The 24957-nt window shown below is 43.3% G+C and overlaps 1 protein-coding gene across 1 annotated transcript; it reads left to right on the forward strand.

The window, feature by feature from the left end:
- Window positions 1–7259: 7259 nt before the first annotated feature.
- On the forward strand, window positions 7260–21570 carry chodl (chondrolectin). The gene is made up of 8 exons (XM_011473572.3): window positions 7260–8411; window positions 10256–10431; window positions 15898–16073; window positions 16139–16296; window positions 16371–16421; window positions 16590–16673; window positions 16740–16836; window positions 21330–21570. The coding sequence occupies exons 1-8, from the start codon at window positions 8330–8332 to the stop codon at window positions 21406–21408; spliced, it is 903 nt and encodes a 300-aa protein (XP_011471874.1). The 5' UTR covers window positions 7260–8329; the 3' UTR covers window positions 21409–21570.
- Window positions 21571–24957: the final 3387 nt, after the last annotated feature.

The following is a 24957-nucleotide window of genomic DNA, read 5'->3' on the forward strand; positions in this document are numbered from 1 at the left end:
ATTTGTGATCTTCACTGGTGTCCATGGATTACATGAAATCTTTCCACATTTATCAACCTTTGTCATGGTAGGGAGAACACCTCAATGGAAGGGTGGGGTCATCTAAGATAGCACAAGGGGTATAGGTTTGAGTTCACGTCCTGTTTTTTTTCAAGGTTTACTGTTTTGTTGTTGTTTCGAGTTTTACTTTTGGTCCCCATCTGCCCTGATTGTGTTCACCCGTGTCTCGTTTGTCTGTATGTATTTACGTCCTGTCTTTCCCTTCCTCCTGTACTGCTCCAAAGGTTAATGTTCCCCGAGTTCTTGTGTGTTTGTAGTGTAGATTTCAAGTTTCGACTTTACCTGTCTGATGCAGTGGTTTTTTTATTTGTTTTTTTTTTTTATTAAAGTCTCTGTTCCCCTGCAACCTCCTGCCTCCTCCTGCCTCCTCATCCTCCATGCGCCTGGGTACGTCCTCATTTCCCCATGACATGTATATATATAAGGGGCACCTGGCAAAAATTCGCCGCCTAAGAGGAGAGTGAAGTGGTCGCCATCTGCTTTGTAATAACCAACAAAAGTTTCCTTCAGCGCTGTAATACTCTGGCTCATTAATTCTCCTTTTGGTGAATGTCTCTATTCCTTCAATGCTCCTCCTCTACTGTACGGTGGCTGAGAACAGCCATTGCAAAAGAGAAAAAATAGCTGCAAACAAAATGAATCTTGGACTGTTTTGCTGGTGACACCTCTCTGTCTGCCAGCCAGCTAGCAGCCCGCGGTCACGTGTGGGAGGAGCTTCCAGCTAATGATTTTAGCCTGATCGCTACATGGAGCGGTGTCTGTGTTCATGTCATTTACAATGCATGCCGGTGGTGATGAGAGATCAGCTTTATTTATTATGAAGAGTTCTACAAAAACATGGGTGATCACATCTTCATTCAGGGTTCACAAGATCATTCAAAGATTCTCCCGGTAACGGCAGCTTCTAAGAGCCGTCTATATGTCAGCTGCTTCCGCGTGTTTCTGTGTGTGACCCACTTTTAAGGCTCAATGTCCCGCCATAACTCAAGAGGGGAAAATGAAAACAATAAAATTAGGGGACCTTTTTATAATGAAAATAAGAAGATATCAGTTTGGTAAAGTTAGAAACATATTCACAGATTCTGACTTCCTGCCTCGACTCTACAGATCTGTCGGCAAGTAGGTCAATCATTTTGTGTTAACACAGAGAGTGAACTACAAATGCATTTCAAAAGAAAAAATATCATTTTTGTGCCTTTTAATGAGAATTGTTAACTTCCAGTAGTAAACGGAGACACGGCAGTGAGACCGTCAACAAAGTGCAAGTTCAGAGAAAAAACATTCTGTAAAAATCAATAATCTCTCAAAAATGAATGAATGTCTACATTTATATGAGCTGGAAATGAAGACTCCTCAGCATATTCATGTTGCAATCAATATGTGAGAAACTCCATCTTCGTCTTATTTTATTGTATATATATATATTTTAAATATTAATAGAGATATGAATAAATAGCTCTGAATATACTAAAGCTGTTGTCACCAAACTTTCTGTACTGACTACTCATGACCCATTGTCCTACTAGAACGTGTTGTGACAGAAGCTTCAGAGCTGTTGAGCATTCTTGACCAATTATGATCCATATTCAAATATTAAAAAATCCTAAAAATAAAAAACAGTAATTTTCTGACATAATCTCCATTAACCTGGAGCACCACTAAGGCCTATAATAGACAGCACTGGATCAGTAATCTACAATATTTCCAAATGAATTACAGACTTATTGAAACCCCTCCTAGGAAACACAGACGACCATTGTAAGAAAGCAAGACAGCTGGCAAAAGAACTCAAAAACACAAAGATGGAAGCAACGAAATATTCAATTCACATGATGTAGCATCACTATTCACTGGGACTCCAGTAGAAGCCACACTACAAACAGTGCAGGAACAATTAAGCAGACAAATCGCTAAGGAAATGTAAAACTCTCACGGTTAACGATATCACATAACTACTCCATTTGGTCACTACATCCACCTATTTTCAATTTCGCAACACCATCTACAGACAAAAGGAAGGCTTTCCCATGGGAGACCACTATCATGCCAATGTGCAGCTTCTTCATGGAAGATCTGGAGAAGAAAGCAATAACACCTGCACTGGAGCACTGCTGTCCAACACTATGGAAATGCTACGTTGATGATATTCTGGAAAAAGTCAAAAATAGACACACACAGGAGATCACAGACCACTTGAACACCATGGACGATACGGGACAAATCAAATTCACACATGAAGAGGAAAAGATAACGGCATCAACTTTCTGGATGTAAACATCACTCACTCAGAAAATAGGGACATGAAAATAAATGTGTACAGGAAACCAACTCACATAGATCAATGTTTATCATCGACATCAGAACACCCTACCACTCACAAAGTATCCGAAGTAAGAACTTAATTTGACCACGCAGAAGTGGTAACGGACAGGGAGGACAAAACGGAAGAGAAGAAACACGTTAAAAATTCTTTGATCAAGTGCCAATATCCTCAGTGGGCCATAAAAAAGGGACAAAATCAGGTGGAGCAGAGGAGAAACAAGGAACCAGAGAAGAAGAAACAAACAAGGAAGACAGAAAACATAGGAATAGTCACATTGCCATACATCAGAGAAGTAACAGAATGATGAAAAAACATCACATCAGTACCCAGGGGGGCATTCCAGAATGCTAACTCCACGGTAAGTTTGAGGCTAAGGAAGCGGATAACCTCAGCTTTCAGGTCCAAAAATGAAGGTATGTTTCAGGCTATGTCAAGTTGCCATAGCAACGCCTGCTCAGGGGGGTATTCCAGAAAGCAGGTTATGCTAGCTCCCACAATAAGTTTGAGGCTAAGGAAGTTGATAACCTCAACTTTCGGTTCCAGAAATGAAGGTATGTTTCTATGGAAGCGAATCTGTAGCATAAATAAAAAGCAAAGTCAAAACCAGAAATGCTTTTTCATTTTCAAAATGAAGCTGCATTTTTTGACTCAAAAATAAAATACTGCTATGTAGTCCTGAGAAGCTGTGTAAAGTTCACAACCAACTCAAAGCCGTCTTCTCTGCCACTAACACAGTCTGCTCCTGGTGCGTGTGTCTGTGTCTGTCAGCGGCCGGCACGCGGAGAAAGCAGTGACGTCATCGCCCCGCCTCCCCTCTGCTAATGCTTTTCCTAAATGAATAATGTGACAAGGTGCACAGGTTGGATGTGAAAATGCAAATGCAATCCCCTCTTTGCATTTTCGTTGTAATTATGACACAGAATAAGCGGTTTTAAGTATAAAATGAAAAAGCATTTTGAAATATTGCTTTTTCTTTTTAATTTTGAGTCAAAAAATGCAGCTACATTTTGAAAATTAAAAAGCATTTCTATTAATCCATTTTAATTGTCAAATTAGACATTTCTAAATGAATTTTGCTACACATTTACCATGGACCTTTTTGAAAATGAAACGTCAAATACCATTTTCTTTATCATTTTAATTAAGTGACAGAAAAGCTGGGTTGAGGAAGGAAATGAAAAAGCATTTTGAAGTATTGCTTTTTCTTTTTAATTTTGAGTCAAAAAATGCAGCTTCATTCTGAAAATTAAAAAGCATTTCTATTAATCCATTTTAAATGTGAAATTAGACATTTCTAAATGAATTATGCTACACATTTACCAAAGACCGTCTTGAAAATGAAATGTCAAATACCATTTTCATTTTAATTTTAATTAAGTGACAGAATAAGCAGTGTTGAAGAAGGAAATGAAAAAGCATTTAGGTGGTTTGCTTTTTCATTATATTTTTGAGTCAAAAAATGCAGCTTCATTTTGAAAATGAAAAAGCATTTCTGGTTTTGACTTTGCTTTTTATTTATGCTACATAATCGCTTCCATATGTTTCAGGGTATGTCAAGTTGCCATAGAAACTCATGTTCTGAACATAACCTGGTCTGGAGCAGGTTTAGTTGAAGGTTAAGCTTAATTATTTGCTTCAGTTAAGATAAATCATTTTTTTAGTTAAGTCAGCTTAAAAATAACTAGTTTTCAGACTTTTATTTTCCTTTTATTCAAATTAATTCAATTAAGTAGGTGTAACTTTGGTGCTGCTGTTAGATCGGCACCACAAGGGATTGTGGGATACCATTCCCTTTGCCTGTCTGGATGGACTTGGGTTTAAGTGTGGGTTTTTGACCAAATGTGTTTAGTTGTTTTACTGTGTTTCACCATGTTCTATTGAGTTATTTTGTCCTACTAAGCTTATGTCTCTGCACCATAAGTGAGAGGAAGGGAGAGGATGATGAGTTTATTTTGCACCCCTAAACGTCCAGTAATGTAATGACCATGATGGAAATTCCTAAATTAATTGTATGCACTATGTGCATAGCCTTTCATTTTTTTATTTTTATAAAAATGAGAACATCTGCCGGCTAGAGTTCAAGAATTATAATTAATTAAGATGAAAAAAAAGATGAATTGAATTGGAGTAAAATGACATTTAGTTAGATAAATATGTAAATTTGAGTTGTATAAACAACTATTGAGTTTTATAGACGTAAGAAATTAGGTTGAATAAATTTAACTCAATTACTTGTTCCAATAGAAGTAATTCATCTAAGTTGGCAAAATAGGATAAGTTATATTATATGCGTCACATGAAAATGGAAATAAGATCAGAAACTCGTGCGTTTACTTTGTCTGTACTTCTATTTTTGAAACTATTTCTTTAGCTGATGATGCATCCGTATTACTTTTTTGACGGACGTATAATCTTTATACGCCGTCATTAAAATCTCAGACTCCGTCTGTCGTGCTCTCTTTTTTTCTCCATGCGTTTCCATGGTGACTCTGGAAATCGGCAATCCATTGAGAATGTCTTTGTGTACTTGCCGTGCACGTGCATTAACCCAGGGTTACCAAGTCGAGCGTAATTACGCCAACTCATATCCGGTCTGTTGGAACCGACATACCCAAAGTAAGCAAGTTCAGGTGGATTTCAGCCAGAGTTCAGGGTTAAGGTCAGGCTAGTTTAAACATGCTTCCTGGAATACCCCCCTGGTCTGGAGCAGGTTTAGTTGAAGGTTAGTTTGTTTTCAGAGAGGTGAAACAGCATGGCGTGTCCATTTGAAGATGATTTAGTGAATGAAGAAGCTCAGATAATACTTTTTCCACCATGAGAGGGTGATAAGACCACATATGGATGTTGGAAAGATAAACTTTATTACTTTGATCTAACCTAATTATTTGCTTTAGTTAAGATAAATCATTTTTTTAGTTAAGTCAGCTTAAAAATAACACGTAGTTTTCAGACAGTTTCATTCAAATTAATTCAATTAAGTAGGTGTAACTTTGGTGCTGCTATTAGATCGGCACCACAAGGGATTGTGGGATACCATTCCCTATGCCTGTCTGGACGGATTTGGGTTTAAGTGTGGCTTTTTGACCAAATGTTAGTAAGCAAGTTCAGGCGGATTTCAGCCAGAGTTCAGGGTTAAAGTCACGGTAGTTTAAACATGCTTCCTGGAAAACACCCCAGTTAAACTGTGTAAAAAACACAGGCAACTACTGGTACATCCAAAAGACAAGATTGAGCAAAATAAGAAATGCAACGTCATTTATCATGTCACACCTGGGTCAAAGGCAGTATAATATTAATGTTATTTAGAGCTGTGTCAAATGAACTTGAACAGGGTTCTGGGCTGTACCAGGTGATCACTCAGTTAAAGGTGGACAAACCTTTTTAAAGTCAGATGGACACAGAAGGGTCTCCACCTCATCCGTAAATGAGTCCTCCTACAGTCAGAGCAGCTGCCCGCTGATCAGACACTTGCCTGAATCTGCCACACAAATTACAGATACGGAGGATCTGCATTGATCAGCCGCACTTTGCTCGAGCACAGATTGACAGATTGTGTGTTCGTGTTCGTTAGGTCATCGCTATGGTAAACAAGCCCATCTGGGATCGATTCATGTTGGCAGAAATTCATTTCTATTCAGCTCACATGTGAAAACAGACATGAATACTTACAACAGAATCATAGGTGTAATCAGTAATCTATTACTCTGATACATTCAGTAATTGCAGTAGCATCTGGCTTTCTAGTCTATTGGCTAGACAATTGTGTGGCCTGCAATTAAAGTCTAGGAAATGAGTGCACACAGGCCAGAGGCCTTCAGAATGACCATGTAGATCCAGCCAAGCTTTATCTGGTCACCATGGTGATGTGGGTTGGACTCACTCAACGTACTGTAGAAGTATATTGCAAAACAGGCTAATTTTAAATTGAACCCCTCTGGCTGGACTTTTCCAACGAGGCTGAGGAGTGTGACTCCCCAGAACACCCTCTGCTCCACCTTCTTGAAAAGGGAACCACCACCCCTGTCTGCCAGTCCCGTGATACAGTTCCCAACTCCCATGTTGTGCGTGGAAGTGAGCCCAACAATATTTAGCCGCTAACTCTCAGCCTCCCGCATAAGCTCAGCTTCCGTCCCCCCAGATAGGTGACTATCCATGTACCAAAAGCCAACTCCATGACCAAGGTTTGGGCCACCAAGGCACCTGCCTTTCACCCCCAAACCATGCTGCACTGGCCCCTTTGAGCTGTTTACAGGTGGACCCATGGGAGGATGGTCCCACGTCGTTCCTTCAGGCTGGAAACAACCAGGGCCCACACGAGGAGCCCCAGTCTCCAGACGCTTGCTTGGGAGCCCCGACCTCAAGCCTGGCTCAAGAATGGGGTCCTGGTGACACTAATCCGGGCGATAGAGCAGAATCTTTTAGCTTCTCACGACAGGGCTCTGAGCGGCTCTGTGTCTGGCTCGTCACCCAGGACCTGTCTGCCATGGGAGACCCCACCAGGGGCAGAAGCCCCAGACAGCTTAGCTTCTGGGATCCTTAAGCTCTGAAACTCCTCCAGCATGTGGGGGACTGGGTGTGTGTGTGTGTGGTGGTGGGGGGGGGGGGGGGGGAGGGGGGTTATTTTACTTCCATCTCTACAGCCACATCACTAACAGATAACTTAATTTTATCATTAGCTTTTTTCCCTCAGCAGTTTTTTCCCCTGCCTTTTACCCATCAGCACTGGGATGCCTCCATGTGGTTACGGTCTGTGTTTTTGATAGGGGATCCAACAGGACTGAAAATGTCAACCAGTGAGAGCCGGAAGTCGGCGTGTGCACAGCACGAGGCTCAGTGTCTCTAATCCTGCACTTTACTGCTTAATGCATTCTGGTAAGAACCAAACAATGTAATGACAATAAAGCTGAATGGAATCTAATCATTCCATACCTGAGGGCGTCGCAGGTCAGCTACGTTACTGTGTGACAGTGTGGTCCAAATACCTGATAATACCAATAAAAACCTCAGCCACACCTTACTGTTGAGTTTATTTCAGTTTCTGTTTAATCATATGAGGGTTAGCAGCTACAGGTAAAAACTGACATTTTGATGCTCCTTAGAGGAGTCTGAACATGAGGCTTTGGGGCCCCTGGTGGCTCGGGGGCCTTAAGCAATTGCCTAGTTTCCCTTTAGCAAGAAAAAGATTTTAGTTTGTCCATCTTCATTCTGCCCTCTTGCTGTGGCAGTTAACAACATATTTCTTTAATCGATTAACAAGTAAATGAACATACAGTCTTTCTCATCTATTTCCTGGACTCTTACCTCCTCAGCAACTAACTTATTTCTTCTGTCTCAGTATTGTCGTTTGTCTGCTTCCTGTTCCCTCTCTGACCATCACAGACTGCCTGACCCGAACGATCATCTTATTCCAACTATGTTAAAACACTTAAACAACATTATAACATCAACTATTTAACATTTAAAAGACATTTGTGTGAATCATGTAAATGTTTCCACTGTACATAAACCCACAAACACCCCAGGTGATGAGGCCTCATTTGGGATTTCATTTAAAGTTGTTTCAAAAATGCACACACGTGTGCGCATGTGTCTTCTCTGCACAAATGTTGAGAGAATTCCTGCTTGTCCAGATCAATACCGGGGAAGTGTTGCTCATAACTGCAGGTTCCAGAGGGAGACGCTGCTCATTGTTCAGCTGCAGCCAATCAGCTGGATAAGTGAATTAAAGTGTGTGTGTTCGAGTGCACACGAGTGTGTGGGAGGGGGGTAATGAAAGAGGATGATCCAGCTGGGGCTCTGATCGATCAATGGGGAGGGGGCAGCAGCAGAAAGCCTTCTCTCCCTTGTGCTTCACCTCAGAAGCACACAAACACGACATGAGAGGACGCCGACAGCAGCTGCTTTTACTTTCAAACTTAGCCTCTATTTTCACGGATTTCTCTGAAGATGATGCCTCTCTGCCCACCGATGCTGCTGATGTGTGCCGTCATGGTGGCTGCGCGCCTGAAGGCGGCCAGGGTGCTGAGTGGTGAGTGCGATGCTGCTCCTCAGACTCTGAGGTTCTCTCAGATGTTCGTCTATGTTCTCAGAGAGGTTTCACGTTTCTTCAGATGCTCTTTTGTGTTTCTTGTCTAGTTCTTGTGTGTATAGATGTCCTGTCTTGTGTCTTGTGGCGTTCCTTCATACTGTCCATCCGTCCATTAGAACGTCATCCCCGTTCCTTCTCCCATCTTGTTTTAGATATTTTCTGCTGTTCTTTCAGATGTTTTTTCTCGTTTCTGCATGTGGTCTCCCATGTTCCTTTTGGAGCTTTTAGGAGGCTCTTATTTCATCCTTAAGACCTTCTGTCGTGGACTCTCAGAGGTTTTCTTGTGTTTCTGTAATAGTTTCTTTTCTTTAATCTTTTATTAGACAACTTTTTACATACAGAAGTTCCCTTCTGCTCCCTCAGAATCAGCATATTTCATGTTCCTGTAGATTTTGTGGTTAATTTCATCCTCATTTATGTTTTCATGTTCAGTCAGACATTTTCTTCAGATTCCAGATCCCTCTTCTCCTGTTTTTCTTCCAACATTCTCCTAAATGACTTTAGGTACCTTCCCCAGTCCTGCATTAGCAGAGAACAACAATAGAGAAATATTTTTTACACGGTGCAGTCAATCACAAACCCACAAACATGACTGACGCTGAGCTTTAAAGCATGTTTACGTGTTTCTCTTTAGAAAGTGGAAATCTTTGCTAAATAAAACCTGTTAAATATTGTGTCCTAGCATCGTGCATTGCAGCGCAAAACAATAAGTAGATCAAAATGCCTTTCAAAAATAATACATTACAGCAAAAGGTATCATTTCTGGTATGTATCATTCTGGAGGTTTCTCAGGCGGAAAAGCATTAGCGCACATGCAGCACAGCTTCAAGTCCTGCAAATATCCATTCTAAAAGACAAAGTGTTTTAGGAGTCTGTTCTTCTGGAGATTTAAAGTTTTCAGAAACTGCCGTTTGTTCAAATCTTCCAGGTTGGTCCCTAACAGAAGTTTCTGAAGCTCTCAGTGCAGCGCATGAGCCTCCAGCCTGAGCAGGCAGTCGTGCACAGATGAGCACGGCCAAACGTGAACACGGAGCTTTTTACTGGCTGTGGCAGCAAAATGATGATGCTGCAGCAGAGCTTCCAGCTAATCACTTAAAGTAGGCCTACTTCTGAGCAAGGCAGTGTGTCTTAATCACTGCTGCGTCTGTGCGACGCACACACACAAGCACTCACAAAATGTGTGTTCTGGGACAGCAGTCTGTGTGCTGCAATGCCAAAGCCACAGAGAGAATGTTGGTGTTTCAAAAAAAGGTAATTCGTTTGGACTTAACTGAATAGTTTCTGATCAGGGATCCTGGGTTTTCAAAACGAGAAAACTCGTCTCTTATTGTAGACGTCTAAGAGAAATCGGATTTCTTCAAAAATGCATTACTATGGCAAATACTGACTCCACTTGTAACCCTTAAATAAAGGGAGCTGATGCTAGAGACAGGAAATAACACACTTTTCAACGTTGCCTGTTTCCAGAAGAAATGTAATTCCAACAGATTCTAAACAGTAGAGCAACACTGTTGACACATAGCTGCTGTTCTCCACACAAGAGTCCGATTACTGTATATTAGTTTATTTACCTTTAAAAATCAACATTAGGTTTTCAGCATCCTTCAGAATCCATCAGAATCACCTCATTTCCATCAACAGTTGAACAATGTCAGCACTGGAGCTTCCGCTCAAGAAAAAGTGATGACAGTAGGTTTCTGAAGGACAGAAACCTACTTTCTGCAGGTCGGTGAACTTGTGACTAGATTGAGCAGGCAGGTGAAAACCTTTGCATTGTGTCTCAGGTCAGACCGTATGCTTGGATGGTCCACAGCATCCCTGCTACAAAATTGCATACTTTCATGACGTATCAAGCCGTGTTTCGTTCAAAGAAGCTCAGCAGGCCTGTGAAACGGACGAAGGGGCGCTGCTAAGCATCAACAGTCCATCTGAGCAGAAAAACATTGAACACCTGCTGCAGGTAAGACAACAGAAACACCCATTCATCCTCTTGTTTCTCTTGCCTCCTGCTTTTCTGAACCCCATGTGTGCGGTTAACATTTTGTTACTCAGCTGGTGCTCATGGGTCTGGTGGAAATGCTTGGGTGTTGGTTTATTTATACAATTTGGTGGTAAGATGCTTCATTCTAATTACAAGTCATACAACCAGCAAACATGGCAATAATTAACTTTGTTAGATCACATTTATGAATTATTGTCTCTCTAGTTTTTTTACTAACATACTTAAATCTAAAATCATTTATGATCAAGTGGAGTGGGTGAAAAAAAAACACATTTACATTTGAAGCAATAAGTTTCATAACTATTGATTTTTATTAGTTTGATCATCATTAGACACATGTTTCAACCCAGTTCACACACGTTGAACACAAAAGCGATCTCTGTCTGAACACATTAGCCTCATTAACCCTTGTGCTATCCTAGGCACTTTACCATTGGGAGTTGGGTCATCTAGACCCACTAGACAGTGCTCTGAACCTTTTTTCTTCAACGATTTGTGATCTTCACTGGTGTCCATGGTGTTACGGCCCTGACCGGCAAACCTGTCCCAGTCTAGGGGGAAATCAAAAAGGGGCCAAAACATATGGACGATGGACACAGTTTATTAGATGGTAGAAATAACCTGTGTCCTGTAAAACAGAAAGAAATAATTACTGTGCTGGTCCCAAAAAAAGACAAAACAGAGGGATTGGAGCCTTGGCCAAGGTCAGGGAGACAACTGACCCAGCCACGTTGACCGGAGTCAGCAGCTCCCTGCTATGGCTGCCAAACAAAATCTAACTATTGAAAGTAAATAAACAAAGCCCGCAAATAAGGACTACCAAGGTCCAACCCCAAACTAAAATAAAAAAACCAGCAGAATAAGACTGCTGAGGACCAAGAGGGAATCAAAATGGAAACAAACCAACCAGCACAGCTCCAACACAAAAACAACTGCTCCCCAGCCTCCCCAGCCTCCCCAGCCTCCCCAGCCTCCCCAGCCTCCTCAGCCTCCCCAGCCTCCTCAGCCTCCTCAGCCTCCCCCTCAGCCTCCCCCAGCCTCCCCAGCCTCCTCAGCCTCCTCAGCCTCCTCAGCCTCCTCAGCCTCCTCAGCCTCCTCAGCCTCCTCAGCCTCCTCAGCCTCCTCAGCCTCCTCAGCCTCCTCAGCCTCCTCAGCCTCCTCAGCCTCCTCAGCCTCCTCAGCCTCCTCAGCCTCCTCAGCCTCCTCAGCCTCCTCAGCCTCCTCAGCCTCCTGCTCTGCTCTCTCTGCATGCCTCTTTGGTTGTGGCCTCCTCTGACTTAAATACCTGGCAGGTGCTGATCAAGATCATTGGCTTCACCTGCCAGGTGAGCAGAATGAAAGGGGATGCAGCAAAGCAGCAGCAGCAAGACATAACAATGGATTACATGAAATCTTTCCACCTTTATCCACCTTTGTCATGGTAGGGAGAACACGTCAATGGAAGGGGGGGGGGGTCATCTAAGATAGCACAAGGGTTAACTCTGCCTGTTTACAAAATCCAAATAAAACATGAGAGGCAGAGTTTCCGTGTGTGAGTTGCATGTCTTTCTTACCTTATTGTGTTTTCCTGTCTGGTTTTGGTCCAAACACTTTGTAGAATTTCTGGTTAACACCTCGAATAAAGAAAAGATCAGAAGTTGTTTAAACTCTCTCTCCTGCACAAATAACAGACATTTCCTGCATTACTTTCTTCTTTGAGGAATGGCAGATGGTAGTTCTGTAGTTTCAGTGGATGGAGCCAGAGGATTCTTTTGGATTCTCCTCATGATGTTTGCAGAAGCTGGTGTTCTTGGAACAACCATTTCAGGACTTACCAGTGCCTTTTCCAGTTTCTAAAGAAAGAGGTGTCTCCTCTGGAGCTGCCCTCTGTTCCACTCTTTGTTCAGAGCCACCCAGATGGCAAAAGCGGTGCCTGCTGGGATGTCTAACCCTTGTGCTATCTAACCTTATCTAACCTTATCTAACCCAACGCTGGGTCATCTAGACCCACTAGACAGTGCTCTGAACCTTTTTCCTTCAATGATTTGTGATCTTCACTGGTGTCCATGGATTACATGAAATCTTTCCACCTTTATCCACCTTTGTCATGGTAGGGAGAACACGTCAATGGAAGGGGGGGGTCGTCTGGACCCCACAGGATAGCACAAGGGCTAACATGTTGAAGAATACCCCCAGCGGCCAGCATAGGCTCCTCCTTTTGCAGCTGTGGGCAGTCACCTGCTTGTCCATGTCATCCACCCCTCCGTTTGTGGCATCCATGCCCATCTCAGGCTGTTGATCCACTTGGTCACAGATTCCCCCATCCCTGTGCAGAGTACTCATGGGTACCACAGTTTTGCCTTTCTTTGGCACATAGGAAACCAGGGATGTGTCAGCTGTCTACACAAACTTGGAGGGCTTGACGGGCCTGTTCTTCATGGTCAGCATTGGTGTGGAGGCTCAGGTTTGTTTTTCTGTATTGTTCCCACAATAGTCATTTTAAAGAGCTCCTGTCCAAGCTTGTGTGAAAAATATAATGTTGTGTCCACTGAGTCCCTAAGCCAGCTCCTGAACGACTCTCATCCCTTGATTTATTTGGCGGGTCCTCCATCAGGGCCCCTTTGCAGACTTGTAAGTTCCAAGCCTAAGAGGAAGTGACATCACAGGCAGCCCAGATCTTTATAGTGTTTTGCAGGTTAGACGCTATATACTGCCTAAAGGGACAGCGGCCTCTAAATGGCATCAGTTTGCTCATCATTAGGCCCAGGGATGTGAAACAGGGAGAGCCGCTGTACCCACTTATCCCCCACTGTCCTGATGGTAGATAGCTTGTATCTTTACCGCAGTGCTGCTTTATCATTGCTGTTATCAAAAAGAGTCATTCTAGAAAGTTTGTGGAAATTTTTCAAAGACATTGTTGCATGGAAAAGTTCATGTTCGGTTCCACTTCTTTTAAATGTCTCTGTGAATGGATGAGTCTCCACTGTACTCAGAGGAATAATATCTTGTTTTTTTTATTTGGTAGTTTGATTTTGTGATACACTTAAACCATTGTTCTATTTTCTTCCGTACGTTCTTCCTCCACACGGCTCTTATGCATACTTTATCCGATTTCTGCCAGTATCAAAATGCTTTGCGAATGAAGGACATTCATGCTCTTTTCTGCAATTTCTTCTGGAACTTCTGGTTTTTCCCCTTGTGCTATCTTAGATGACCCCCCCCCCCCCCCCTTCCATTGACGTGTTCTCCCTACCATGACAAAGGTGGATAAAGGTGGAAAGATTTCATGTAATCCATGGACACCAGTGAAGATCACAAATCATTGAAGAAAAAAGGTTCAGAGCACTGTCTAGTGGGTCTAGATGACCCAACTCCCAACGTTAAAGTGCCTAGGATAACACAAGGGTTAAAAAATTCAAACATGGATATGTTCTGTCTTATGTGGACTTTTCTACCATTTTCAAACAAGTTTGAAAATATTTATAGTTTTTTTAAATTTATTAGGTTGTTTAAATTTCAAATATAATGGAAGTCAAATGGAAGTTGAAGACGGTGCTTCAACTTCATTGTTTTCAAAATGTATCTCCTCCTACAACGTTTCAGGAAGAGACACTATGTAAGGAGGATGGACGGGGCTATGCAGGCGTTACTTTTCTTTTGGATAAATGAAATGTTTTTTTAAATTCTGCCATTTTTGACCTTTCATCAGATTTTAACATTAGTGTGTATTGCATAACCTCGGCAGAGCCAGAGTGGGTGACATCATCGCTAGAGTGAACACAAAACTTTTCCCAACAAACGGCTGAAACTCCACCACCGTCTGATGCAGAGTCACAATTCTTTCAGAAAAACATCCAAACAGGCTTTTAGTTTTGTTAAACTTGACACAAACACAATTTATACCAAAGTATTCCCCTACTTGTGAGCTTTTAAAAACTGAAAGAATGACGCACTACTTCATAGCTTGGCCTGTATAGAACCTGATGTCTTCATCAGAGGAAGCAAACTTGTTGCTGATCACCATCCCCCCCCCTCGACTCCGGAGCCTCGCTGGTTCAGACCGCAGATCTTCGTTTTGGCTTTGGATAAATCCAAACAAGCCGCCTCACTTGTAGAGCAGTAGTCCTGGTCAGAATAGATGGCATCCATAGTCTGCTCTTCCCAGTCATCACAGACTACTTGGTCATTTTGTTTCTTCCCAGACACCAGGACAGACAGCAGGAAGTGAGTAGTTGTTCCCTCTTACAGGCCTGCACCCGTCAGGATTTAATGACTCGATCAGGTCATCAGGAAAAGAATGTAAATGACAGAGATCTCTCTGAATATTAATGACCCAAGTGTGTTATTGTAACCCTTGTGCTATCCCAGGCACTTTACCATTGGGAGTTGGGTCATCTAGACCCACTAGACAGTGTGCTGAACCTTTTTTCTTCAATGAGGGTGAAGGATTGACATGTCGGCCATGTTGACATGTGTGTGTAAACAGGTATGTTTGTAACATTTGATTAGCAGACAGTAATGATGATAATCCTCCAGCATCTTATTGCTTTATGATTTTGACCACCTCCGTAATTATCCTCCAGATTTCCTTAACTCCCCCTTCTCCCCCTTTCTTCTGGCCCTCACCCCCTGTCTCCAACACCCCTCCCTTCCTCCACCCCCTTCTTTCCTTTTCTTCTTTTCCGTCCGATCCAACAAAAAAATGTTACAAATAGAATTAATATAAATAAAATTTAGCCAAAATTACAAAAGGAGTTTATACAAATACACACCTTCTGTGTCAGAAGATCCACAACCCGGTTTTGTAACCGTAAAATCTGTCCAAAACAAGAGGCCTTCAGCTCTCATCTGTCTGCTCAGCTGTTGGACAGGACAAGCTAGAAAAGGATTTTCGTGGCGCTGATGCTGCACATTCAGGGACACAGTGATGGTAATTGATGTGCAGTCTTCTTGTTTTTGGAAGGCAAACACACAACAACGAACACACAATGCAAACAAAAGTCCATGGATACATGGACTCATTCTCCATTTTTGGGAAATCGACATATGCAGTTAGCCACAGGCGGAAGTAACTCAGCGGTTTTCCTTTTAAAAGCGAAGACGTCGCACAGCTCTGAGCGTAGAGCCCAATACATCTTAGTCTTACATTTTCTCTCATTTTTTTGTTGGTGTGTGTGTCTTATCTGTTTGCTCAGCTGTTGGACAGAACAAGTTAGAAAAGAAAAAAACAAAAAAAAAACAATGAGAAACCGAAAAAGGTAGGTACTGTGGGACATTGCTGATTGGATTTTGTTTTGATTTCTGTCAATTATTTGTGCTTCTGGAAATGTTTTCTCCATTTTCACAGAAACTGCAAGAACACCATACAGGGGTTAACCTTGTCTTCTTTTCTGTTTTCTTTCTACTTTTTATCTTCTCCTTTCTCCTCTTCGTCCTTCTCTCCAGGCTCTTTGGTCGGGAGCGATGGGCGGGGCAAGAGGGAGAGCCGGAAAGGCAGATGGAGATTTCTGGATCGGTCTGACACGGGAGGGCGGGGCTAATCAGACTCAGTCAGACCTCAGTTCTCTGGCCTTCTGTTCACAGCTCTACTACTGGACAGATGGCAGTGCGGCTTCCTTCAGGTATTGTGGCGTTCCGCTCCACCAGGTGACCTTGGCCGTCTGTAACCATTGTGACCATGGCACAGGAACTGGTATTTTGATGAGCCTTCCTGTGGGAGCGAGGCCTGCGTAGTCATGTACCACCAGCCGACTGCGCATCCGGGTCTGGGCGGAGCTTATCTCTACCAATGGAATGACGATCGCTGCAACATGAAACACAACTTCATCTGCAAGTATGATCCAGGTAACCAGCAGCTCCAAACACACGGGCACAACACCCTCAGGCTCAGCCAATCAGCTTCAGTTCTTCTCCTCCAGAGAGCCTGCGGGTTAAGGAGCACAGCCACGGCCCAGCAGGGCGAGACACAGGTTAGCAAAAACACCACCAGTACACAAGGAGTCCCATGGAACACCCACTGAACTTTGACCTGTGCAAATGTCTGCGTGTGCATATCTGTCTGTTTGTTTGTTGTGTTTGTGTCTGTGTCCATTTGTGTCTCTGTTTATTCTTGTTTATCTGTTTGCCTAAATGTCAAGCATCCACAGCACGGGGCAGAGGGGTAACTCTTTCTGCAGACGGTGAGGATGCCCCCACAAAGGTTCCCGTGGCTGGAGCTTCAGGTGGGGACGGTGTTTTGGGGGTGTTGTGTTGTGTAATGGGTTCTTACTGTGTGCTGTCGTCCTCAGGGCTGTTGCTGCTGTACGTTGTCATTCCCACAATCCCACTTTTGCTGCTCATCCTGGTGGCCTCTGGCACGTGTTGTTTCCAGATGATGAGCCGGAGGTGAGTCGCCAGCACAGACCTGAGCCAAAGTTACAGTCATGCAGGTGTGTTCCAGTCCAGTCTGCAAATCTACACAACGCTGCCCACGAGACTGTTGCTCTCTGGGATGGGCAGCTAAGTTTATACATAAAGTCTCCAAAGTTTCCCTCCAGTCAGGCCGAAGCTGCAACGTCTACCTCTGTCAGTGTCAGATGCTGTGAGTGAAGAACTTGAAACACTTTTGCAAGCTGGGATAATAGAAACGATTGATGCATCCTCATGGGTTTCTCCCATTGCTGTCATTCAAAAGAAATCAGGGGACATGGGGGTGTGTGTGTCAGGCTGTTGTCATAGTTACCCACTTCCACACATTGATGAAATGCTTCCAAACTCAGAGATACAACTGTTTTACCTACTCGTAATGCTTATTTCCAGCTGCCTTTGCATGAAGACGGCAGAGAAGGCAGAGATATGACAGCCTTTACCCCCATGATGGCTTGTTCAGATTGTGCAGGTCGTTTTATGGGCTGGCTTCAGCGCCAGCTGAGTGCTGGCTGGGACACAGAATGTTGTTCATTATCTAGATCAGTGTTTTTCAACCAGTGTGCCGTGGGAAATTACCCATTCACTGATGTAAAAACATTTACCATCTTCAATTCAATTCAATTTTATTTGCATAGCCCAAATTCACAACAACAGTCGTCTCGATGGGCTTTGTATCGGTAATTGAAAAAGTGAAACGTGAACTCAAAAGGATCATGAATACATAGAATTCAATAGAAAAATACTAAATTGAACTAACAAACTGACTAAACTAAACTAACATCCCTGCCCTTAGACCCTCGTTCTCTGTTAGGAAAAATTCTTTTAAAAAACCGGATTCCGGAAAAAACGAAGCAACCTCAGGGGTGTCCACATGAAGGTGGGATCCTCCCCCAGGAAAGACAGGTGATTTACCAGAACTCATAGAGAAGAATTAACTTATCTAAATCTACAACTACATATATAAAGTCCAGCAGACGAGCTTCATCCAGCCGGAGTTGGGGGGACGGCCGGGGGCGCGAGTCGAGCCGGAGACAGGATCCACTGGGCTGGCTGGCTGGGGTCCCGCTCTGTGGTCTAATAGCCATGGAGTGGGCCCTAGACTGCTGTGTGTTGGGCGGCCGCTGTGGTAATGACCCCCACGGTCGGGCTGGGCTTTGGAATAAATGGATCACCATGATACCGTTTCCTCACAGCAGAACCGAGCCAGACCTTTTCTTTATGCTGCAGTTCTTCGTTTCTGTTCAGGGTTCTACTGGTGGAACTGGGTGGGTATCTGGTGAGGGAGGGGTCCCATCTGTGTGTGATTGTCTGTATTTTCTGTTCTAAATAATTTTCACATTTTATGACTATTTTATCTGCTTTTAGGTTAAGCACTTTGTGTTTTTAACCAAAATGAAAGGCGCTATATAAATCAATAAAGATTAAAGTTTTGAAGTTCAATGGCAGGTTGGTTGAAAACACGTAGGACATCCTGGACGTCACTGCTTCATGCACTTGTTTTAGTCAAAGAGATGAGTTTCAGGTGTCAGAAGAACAACGGAGCTTTGAGATGAGGAGAAGACTCTGGTTGATAGTCAAGCCTTGGTCTTGTCCTACCTCCTGCTGTTTCAACCGATGCCTCTGATTATGGCTTAGGTGCTGTTTTCCCTCAGGTTCATGGTGATGCTGAACATGTGGTCAGCGCGTGGCACGCTGGTCTGCTCGCCTGCTGTATCCCTTGTGCTATCTTAGATGACCCCCCCCTTCCATTGACGTGTTCTTCCTACCATGACAAAGGTGGATAAAGGTGGAAAGATTTCATGTAATCCATGGACACCAGTGAAGACCACAAATCATTGAAGAAAAAAGGTTCAGCGCACTGTCTAGTGGGTCTAGATGACCCAATTCCCAATGCTAAAGTGCCTAGGATAGCACAAGGGTTACAGGGTGTCAACTATGTCAAAGTGGTGATAAAACTGTAGCTCCTGCAGCTCCTCTTGTAATGGTGATTTTTCCTTCTTAGTCACGGGACAATGTGGCAGTTGATGTTGTGGCCTCTTTTTGAGAATGCTGTTGGGCTGAAAGTTTGCAATCAGACTGGTGGATGGGGTTCGCTGCTTCTGATACGGCTCAGACGGTGATCTCTATTCTTGCTTCAGTTTTTAGCAGGTCTGGAAATCCTCGGACTGTTGTTCCTGATAATGGAAGTGAGTTTCCTTCTGCTGAGTTTGCTGTGTTCCTGCACTCCAGGGACATAAAGCACATAAGAGCTTCGCTTTACCACCCTGCTGTTACGGCAGGTGGGAAGGTGGAATCCAAATGCGGACACAGCTTTCCGGGTAACAAGTTTTATTTTGAACAGGTGTAGAGAGTGAGGATGGGGGGCTGGCAGTTCTGCAGGCAGGAAGGCAAGAAGAAACGGGAGGATTAGGACACATAAAACATACTTTTAGCTCTGATAGTACTTGCCAGGAGTGTTACCAGAGGTGAACAATAGTCTGTCGTCGGCTGGAGGTCCATGTGAAGAATATGTAGAGCAGCAGATGAGGAGCAGGTGTGGCTCAGGCACTGGAGGAGCGCACACCCACAGGATCACAACACCTGCTGCGAATGGTCCAGTTGAAAGGTTCCACAGAGTCTCAAGAGTTGGATTCAGTCTGAATCCGAATTCCTCCCCTACCCCTACGGCTTCTCCCCACCCCTCGATTAGCCCTCCAAACGCAGAGTCATAGAAAGATAGTGTCTTTAAATTCGGACGTTACTCCTACTCGATGACATCATCAACAGTCGGCTGCATCCCTCTGCTGCGAGGGTTAACCCTTAAAAAGACTATTTCAGACAACCCTACCCCTCCAATTGAGAGGAGAGGGGGAAGCCGGAGAGTTCTGCCGTGGCCTCCGACTGTGACAGATCTTCATTAAGTCTGTCGCTCCATACCTCATTTTACCACGAGGTAGCTCCTCATGAAGTACTTTCTCGAGAGAAAACTACACACTCTGCTTTCTGATGCTAAGGACAATGCTGTGACAGGTTTGTATGACTGAGTAGCTGCTACACAGCACAAGATGAAACTCTTCACAGACGTAGCGCACGTGTTCCTGCCTTTCCAGAGGGAGAGTGTCCACGTTTGGAAGCCAAGACCTGTTCCAAAATCACATCAGGGATTCTCTGAGTCATACAACAGTTAGCTAAGGAGTACTGGAAAAGTAAAATGTGTTCATAGTCATTTTCTTTAACCCTGAAACACTTTCGCTATAAAAAGTGACACCATCACTTTTGCTGGGTAATCTTTACCCGACATAATATACCCAACAAAAAGTACTTGTCATAAAAAATAGATCAAAACATGACAACACATAATAAATTAGAGTGCTTTTTGTATTTTTAACTGTGGTGTGTGTAAAAAAGAAAAACAGGAACAGTTCCTAAACACATGCTCAAAAATTACTGAACAATTGGGAATTGGAAACCAAAAAATTCTTATAAATAATAAAATGGTACTAGAAACTTGGTCTTTGGTCCACCCATTCCTGGGACATGTGAGACTTTTACCCGGTGAGGCACTGACTCCTCGACACGCGACATACTGAAATTCATGCAGTAGTTTTGTTCGTGAACATCTCCACTGTTTTTGTTTGTCTGTGAGCAAAGACTCCTTGCATAGATCCAGTGTTAAGTCCGCGGCTTTGACGCTCCTGCAGCTCTCCTCATAAATCCAACAGAAAAAATCCACATTCCAAGAGTCAAAGAGAAGATCTTTAATTCCTTTTCTTTAGATTGAAAAATGAGCAATAATCCACAGTGAACTTAAGTAAAGAACTGATTTATAAAGAAAATATGCAAATTAACGAGAAGAACTTAGCCAGGTCAGAAAACTGTTGGACTCAATTCCAAAACTGATCCTGACAAGAATCTGCTGCGTGACAACCAGTGAACGCCAGAGCAAACCGCTGGCTCCCCCTACAGGTGGTAAACAGAATGACAGGCTGAATGCAAAGTGGTCATCTCTGCCATTAAGGCTTCTCACTCCTGAATGACCTCTTCATGACACCCCAAATAAATGTATTTAGAGTCAGGTCTAGTTTTGTTTGAGGAATCAGTTCCATTAACTCTGCTTTTTTTAGGCTAACAGTGTGTAATTATTGAGTCCACTCCTGCTCAAACACACCTGTCTGGACTGTCATTCTGAGCTGAATCCGGTGTGCTCAAGCAGGCCAACTTGGAGAACATGCAGGGCAGTGTTCCCCGAGGACCAGGCTTGGGAAACGCTGCTGTAATCAGCTGTTTAGATCTTCTGACAGCACGTTTCAGCGCAGTAGGGGTGAGATCTGATTCATGTTTGGGGGAGAACCAACAGAGCTTTACACATAACTCGCCCTCACCCTTCTAACTGTAGGCTTTTTCTTTCTTGCAGAATGTAAGGAGGGACTTTCCATCCAGTCATGCATGTCTGCTGTTTGCACTAATGATGCCATCACTCTCCCCTGTAGCTACTCCTCCAAAACCCCCCCTGACCCGTCTGCCCTGTGGATCTCCAGAAGGCCGAAAGCCGACAGCATGGAGGTGTGAGACTTCCGCCTGAAGTGACGGTGGATCTGTTCGTCCTCTTAAGCTCCTCCTCCAACAGCTTAGCTCTTACTTCATGCTTCTGTCCGTTTTACCTCCTTCACTCCCTTCCCTCACTTTTGAAGGCCCTACTTTCACTGATGCATTAAAAGGATTTTAGCTACTGCTTTGTCTGAGGATCCCTTTCTTTTAGAGAACTTTGTGGTTTCACCTGTTGACTGTTTAACTTTCTGAGTGAGAATCATAATAAAGGATGTTGGGAAATATCGACAGCACTGTCAGACATTAAAGCGCTTTTTCACGGATCGGTCTCTACGAGGCTGAAGTGGGCTTCCTCTTTTTACCCTCCAGTTTCTCTTAACTTAATTTATCTTCATCTTCATCCTCTGTGAAATATCTGCAGCTGCTTTAACATTTATTTGTACTCTAGATTTCGTGTAAATGTGATATTCCTTCGTAGTGGTCTTTTAATTTTAGGCTAAATCTAAAACCTGTGTCGTTTCCAAAGACATAGTTTCTGCAGGGCGGCAAACTGAAACTTAACGCAGCAAAATCAAAGATAGGAAAAAAGTGAGATGACACAACGCACGCGAAAACGTGTTTTGCAAACGCAAAAATAGTTTTTGAAAGCAAAAAAAAAAAATGTTTTTAAAAAATAATTAGCAAAAAATAATTGCAAAGCAAATATTTAACATTTTCATTTGCTACTTAAAAAGTTTGTGTGCAGAAATATCCCTCCATAATGGGAGGGGCACAGAGGTGTGATGCAGGACGTACGCCCCTTTCAACACAACACATTAAAAACCTTCATTGTCCCCCATCATTCCTGCATCTCTGTGATCACCACATGAAGAGGCACCTCTTCATCAGGGTGGGGTGGGGGTGGGGCCTCTTCATCCTGGGCAGGACGACACAAGCAACCAAGATGACACAGGGGGCCACGCAGACACTGGAAGTGTGCCTTCAGGATGTCCATCGTCGTCTCCACCTTTGCTGTGGTGCAGCTGTGAACCACGCTGTACCTGGTCTGTGGTCCAGGTGCAGGTCCAGGATAGGGACTCATAGCGGCAGACCAGGCAGACCTGAACTTCCCTGGAAGTTAGGGTTAGGGAGAGCTACAGTCCCTGAAAAAAGTCTTGTCGCTTCTCCATTTTGTAGAAACAAAAGCGTCTAACCTCACTTTTAATGAATCCATTGGTTTTAGAAATGTCTCATATGAAAGCTAAAACCCTCCCAACCCCTGAAGAAAGATTGATCATTTAATGAACACAAAGGTCACATTTTGGCAAGACAAACGTTTTGTCGCCTACAGAGAGTAATTGAAAATTTAACAAATAATTTACTTCAAAAACAAAAATATGTTGCATAACATCAGTGAATTAAGTAGTGCTACTGTGAGATCCATATTTAATATCTTGTATGACTTCCATGAGCTTGAAGGACAGCATCCATGCGGTTTGACCATGATTCATACAATTTATGGATGAAGTCATCAGGAATAGCAAAGAAAGCAGTCTTCCATGCCTCCCAGAGTTCATCAAGATTCTTTGGTTTGGTCTTCCATGCTTCCTCTTTCATTGTACCCCAGACATGCTCAATGATGTTCATGTCTGGTGACTGGGCTGGCCAGTCCTGGAGTACCTTGATCTTCTTCGCCTTGAGGAACTTTGATGTAGAGATGGAAGTATGCCATGGAGCACCATCCTGCTGCAGAATTTGACCCCTTTAATGGTTGGGAATGGAAGAGGTAGCTAATACTTCTTGATATTTTAGGCTATTGATATTGCCTTCCCCCCTGCAAATGTTTCACACACCCCCATACAGGATGTAACCCCTGACCATGATTTTTCTGCCACCAAACTTAACTGTTTTCTGGGTGAATCTTGGGTCCATGCGGGCTCCAGTTGTGTAATATTGATGAGTCAGGACGACCTCCGATGTTTGAACAGGCTTTTATTATAACAGACTCGCCATCCACCTTGCACTACAGCCACATGTACAACACCGCCTCCTAGTGTGTATCTCGCGATAACAAACAACCCGCATACGTCACATCCCCCTTTTTAACAAGTAATGAAACAAATAAAACATTTGCATTATACTAAAAAATATAACATCCCAACCCATAACAACATTTCCTTAGAATGCTAAGTAACTGAAATTTACTCTCTGTATCTAGCAGGTAATCTCACTTGTCTGCCAGATCTGGTTTTATAAAAGTTAGATTGGTTAGGAGTCTCATTGTCATGAGCATCAACAGTCTGTTCATTGTCATTGGGCTGCTCAGTATGTTGACTCTCATCATTGTTGTTATTTTCCTCATTCAGACTCTGTCCCTCTGCTGGTGGAAAGGTGTTCTCCTCCGTTCTCCTCAGATGTTTCCTGTTTCTTCTGTAAAGTCTTCCATCAGGTGTACGAACCACAAATGAACGTGGTTGCTCATGCTTGTGGAGAACCCCTGCAGGCTGCCATGTTGTTCCTCTCTGCATCCTTACATTCTCACCCGAATGCAAGTCTGGAAGATTTCTTGTCTGTCTGTCGAAGTAAAGCTTTTGCTTCTCCTGTCTTCCTCTTAGGTGTTTCTGTGCTTGAGCTGATCCCTTTGGAGTGAGTAGAGAAGTGGAAGTTGGTAACTTTCCTTTGAGTCTTCGTCCCATTAGCAACTGCGCCGGGGATAAGCCTACACTTTCCAGTGGTGTATTGCGAAACTCCAGGAGTGAAATATAGGGATCTCCTTTTCCATTTTCTGATTTCTTGAGCAGATTTTTGATTGTTTGTACTGTTCGTTCTGACTGACCATTGGACTGGGCATGTGTGGGACTAGATGTGACATGCCTGAATTCCCAGCTTTCAGCAAAGTCCTTGAACTCAGCACTGTCATACTGAGGTCCATTATCTGAAATCACAACATCAGGTATCCCGTGCCTGGCAAATATTGATTTCAGAGCCACTATGACACTGTGACTGGTAGTGTCTTTCAGTTTCATGATCTCTGGAAATTTGGAAAAGTAGTCCACACATAACACAAACTCTGCTCCTTTGTAGTGGAATAAGTCTGTGCCTACTTTCTCCCATGGTCTGTCTGGTACTGGGTGTGATAGTAATGGTTCTCTTGGATTACTGTTCTTGTTCTCGTTACAGACTGCACACTTTGACACTGTCTCTTCAATGTGTTTGGACATATTTGGCCAATATAAAATGTCTCTGGCTCTTTCTTTGCACTTGACCATTCCCAAGTGTGATTCGTGAATTTTTTCAAGCATTTCTTGTCTCAACCTTTGTGGTACTATGAGCTTTGATCCCTTGAACATCAGTCCAGCTGTGTATGTGATCTCTTCCTTGAATGTCCAATATGGCTGAATGTCTTTGTGAACAGCATGCCGCTCTTTTGGCCATCCTCTCTGAACTCTCTCTTTTAGATGTTGTAGTTCTGGATCTTCTGCTGTAGCTTTCTTAAACGTATTCAGCTTTTCCTCTGACATTGGTAGTTGAGGTGTAATCGTGTTTACCTCCAGCTCTTTTCCCATCAAATCTTCCTCTTTTTCTCTTAAG

The sequence above is a fragment of the Oryzias latipes genome, chromosome 20, assembly GCF_002234675.1.
Source record: "Oryzias latipes chromosome 20, ASM223467v1".
Classification (NCBI taxonomy): domain Eukaryota; kingdom Metazoa; phylum Chordata; class Actinopteri; order Beloniformes; family Adrianichthyidae; genus Oryzias; species Oryzias latipes.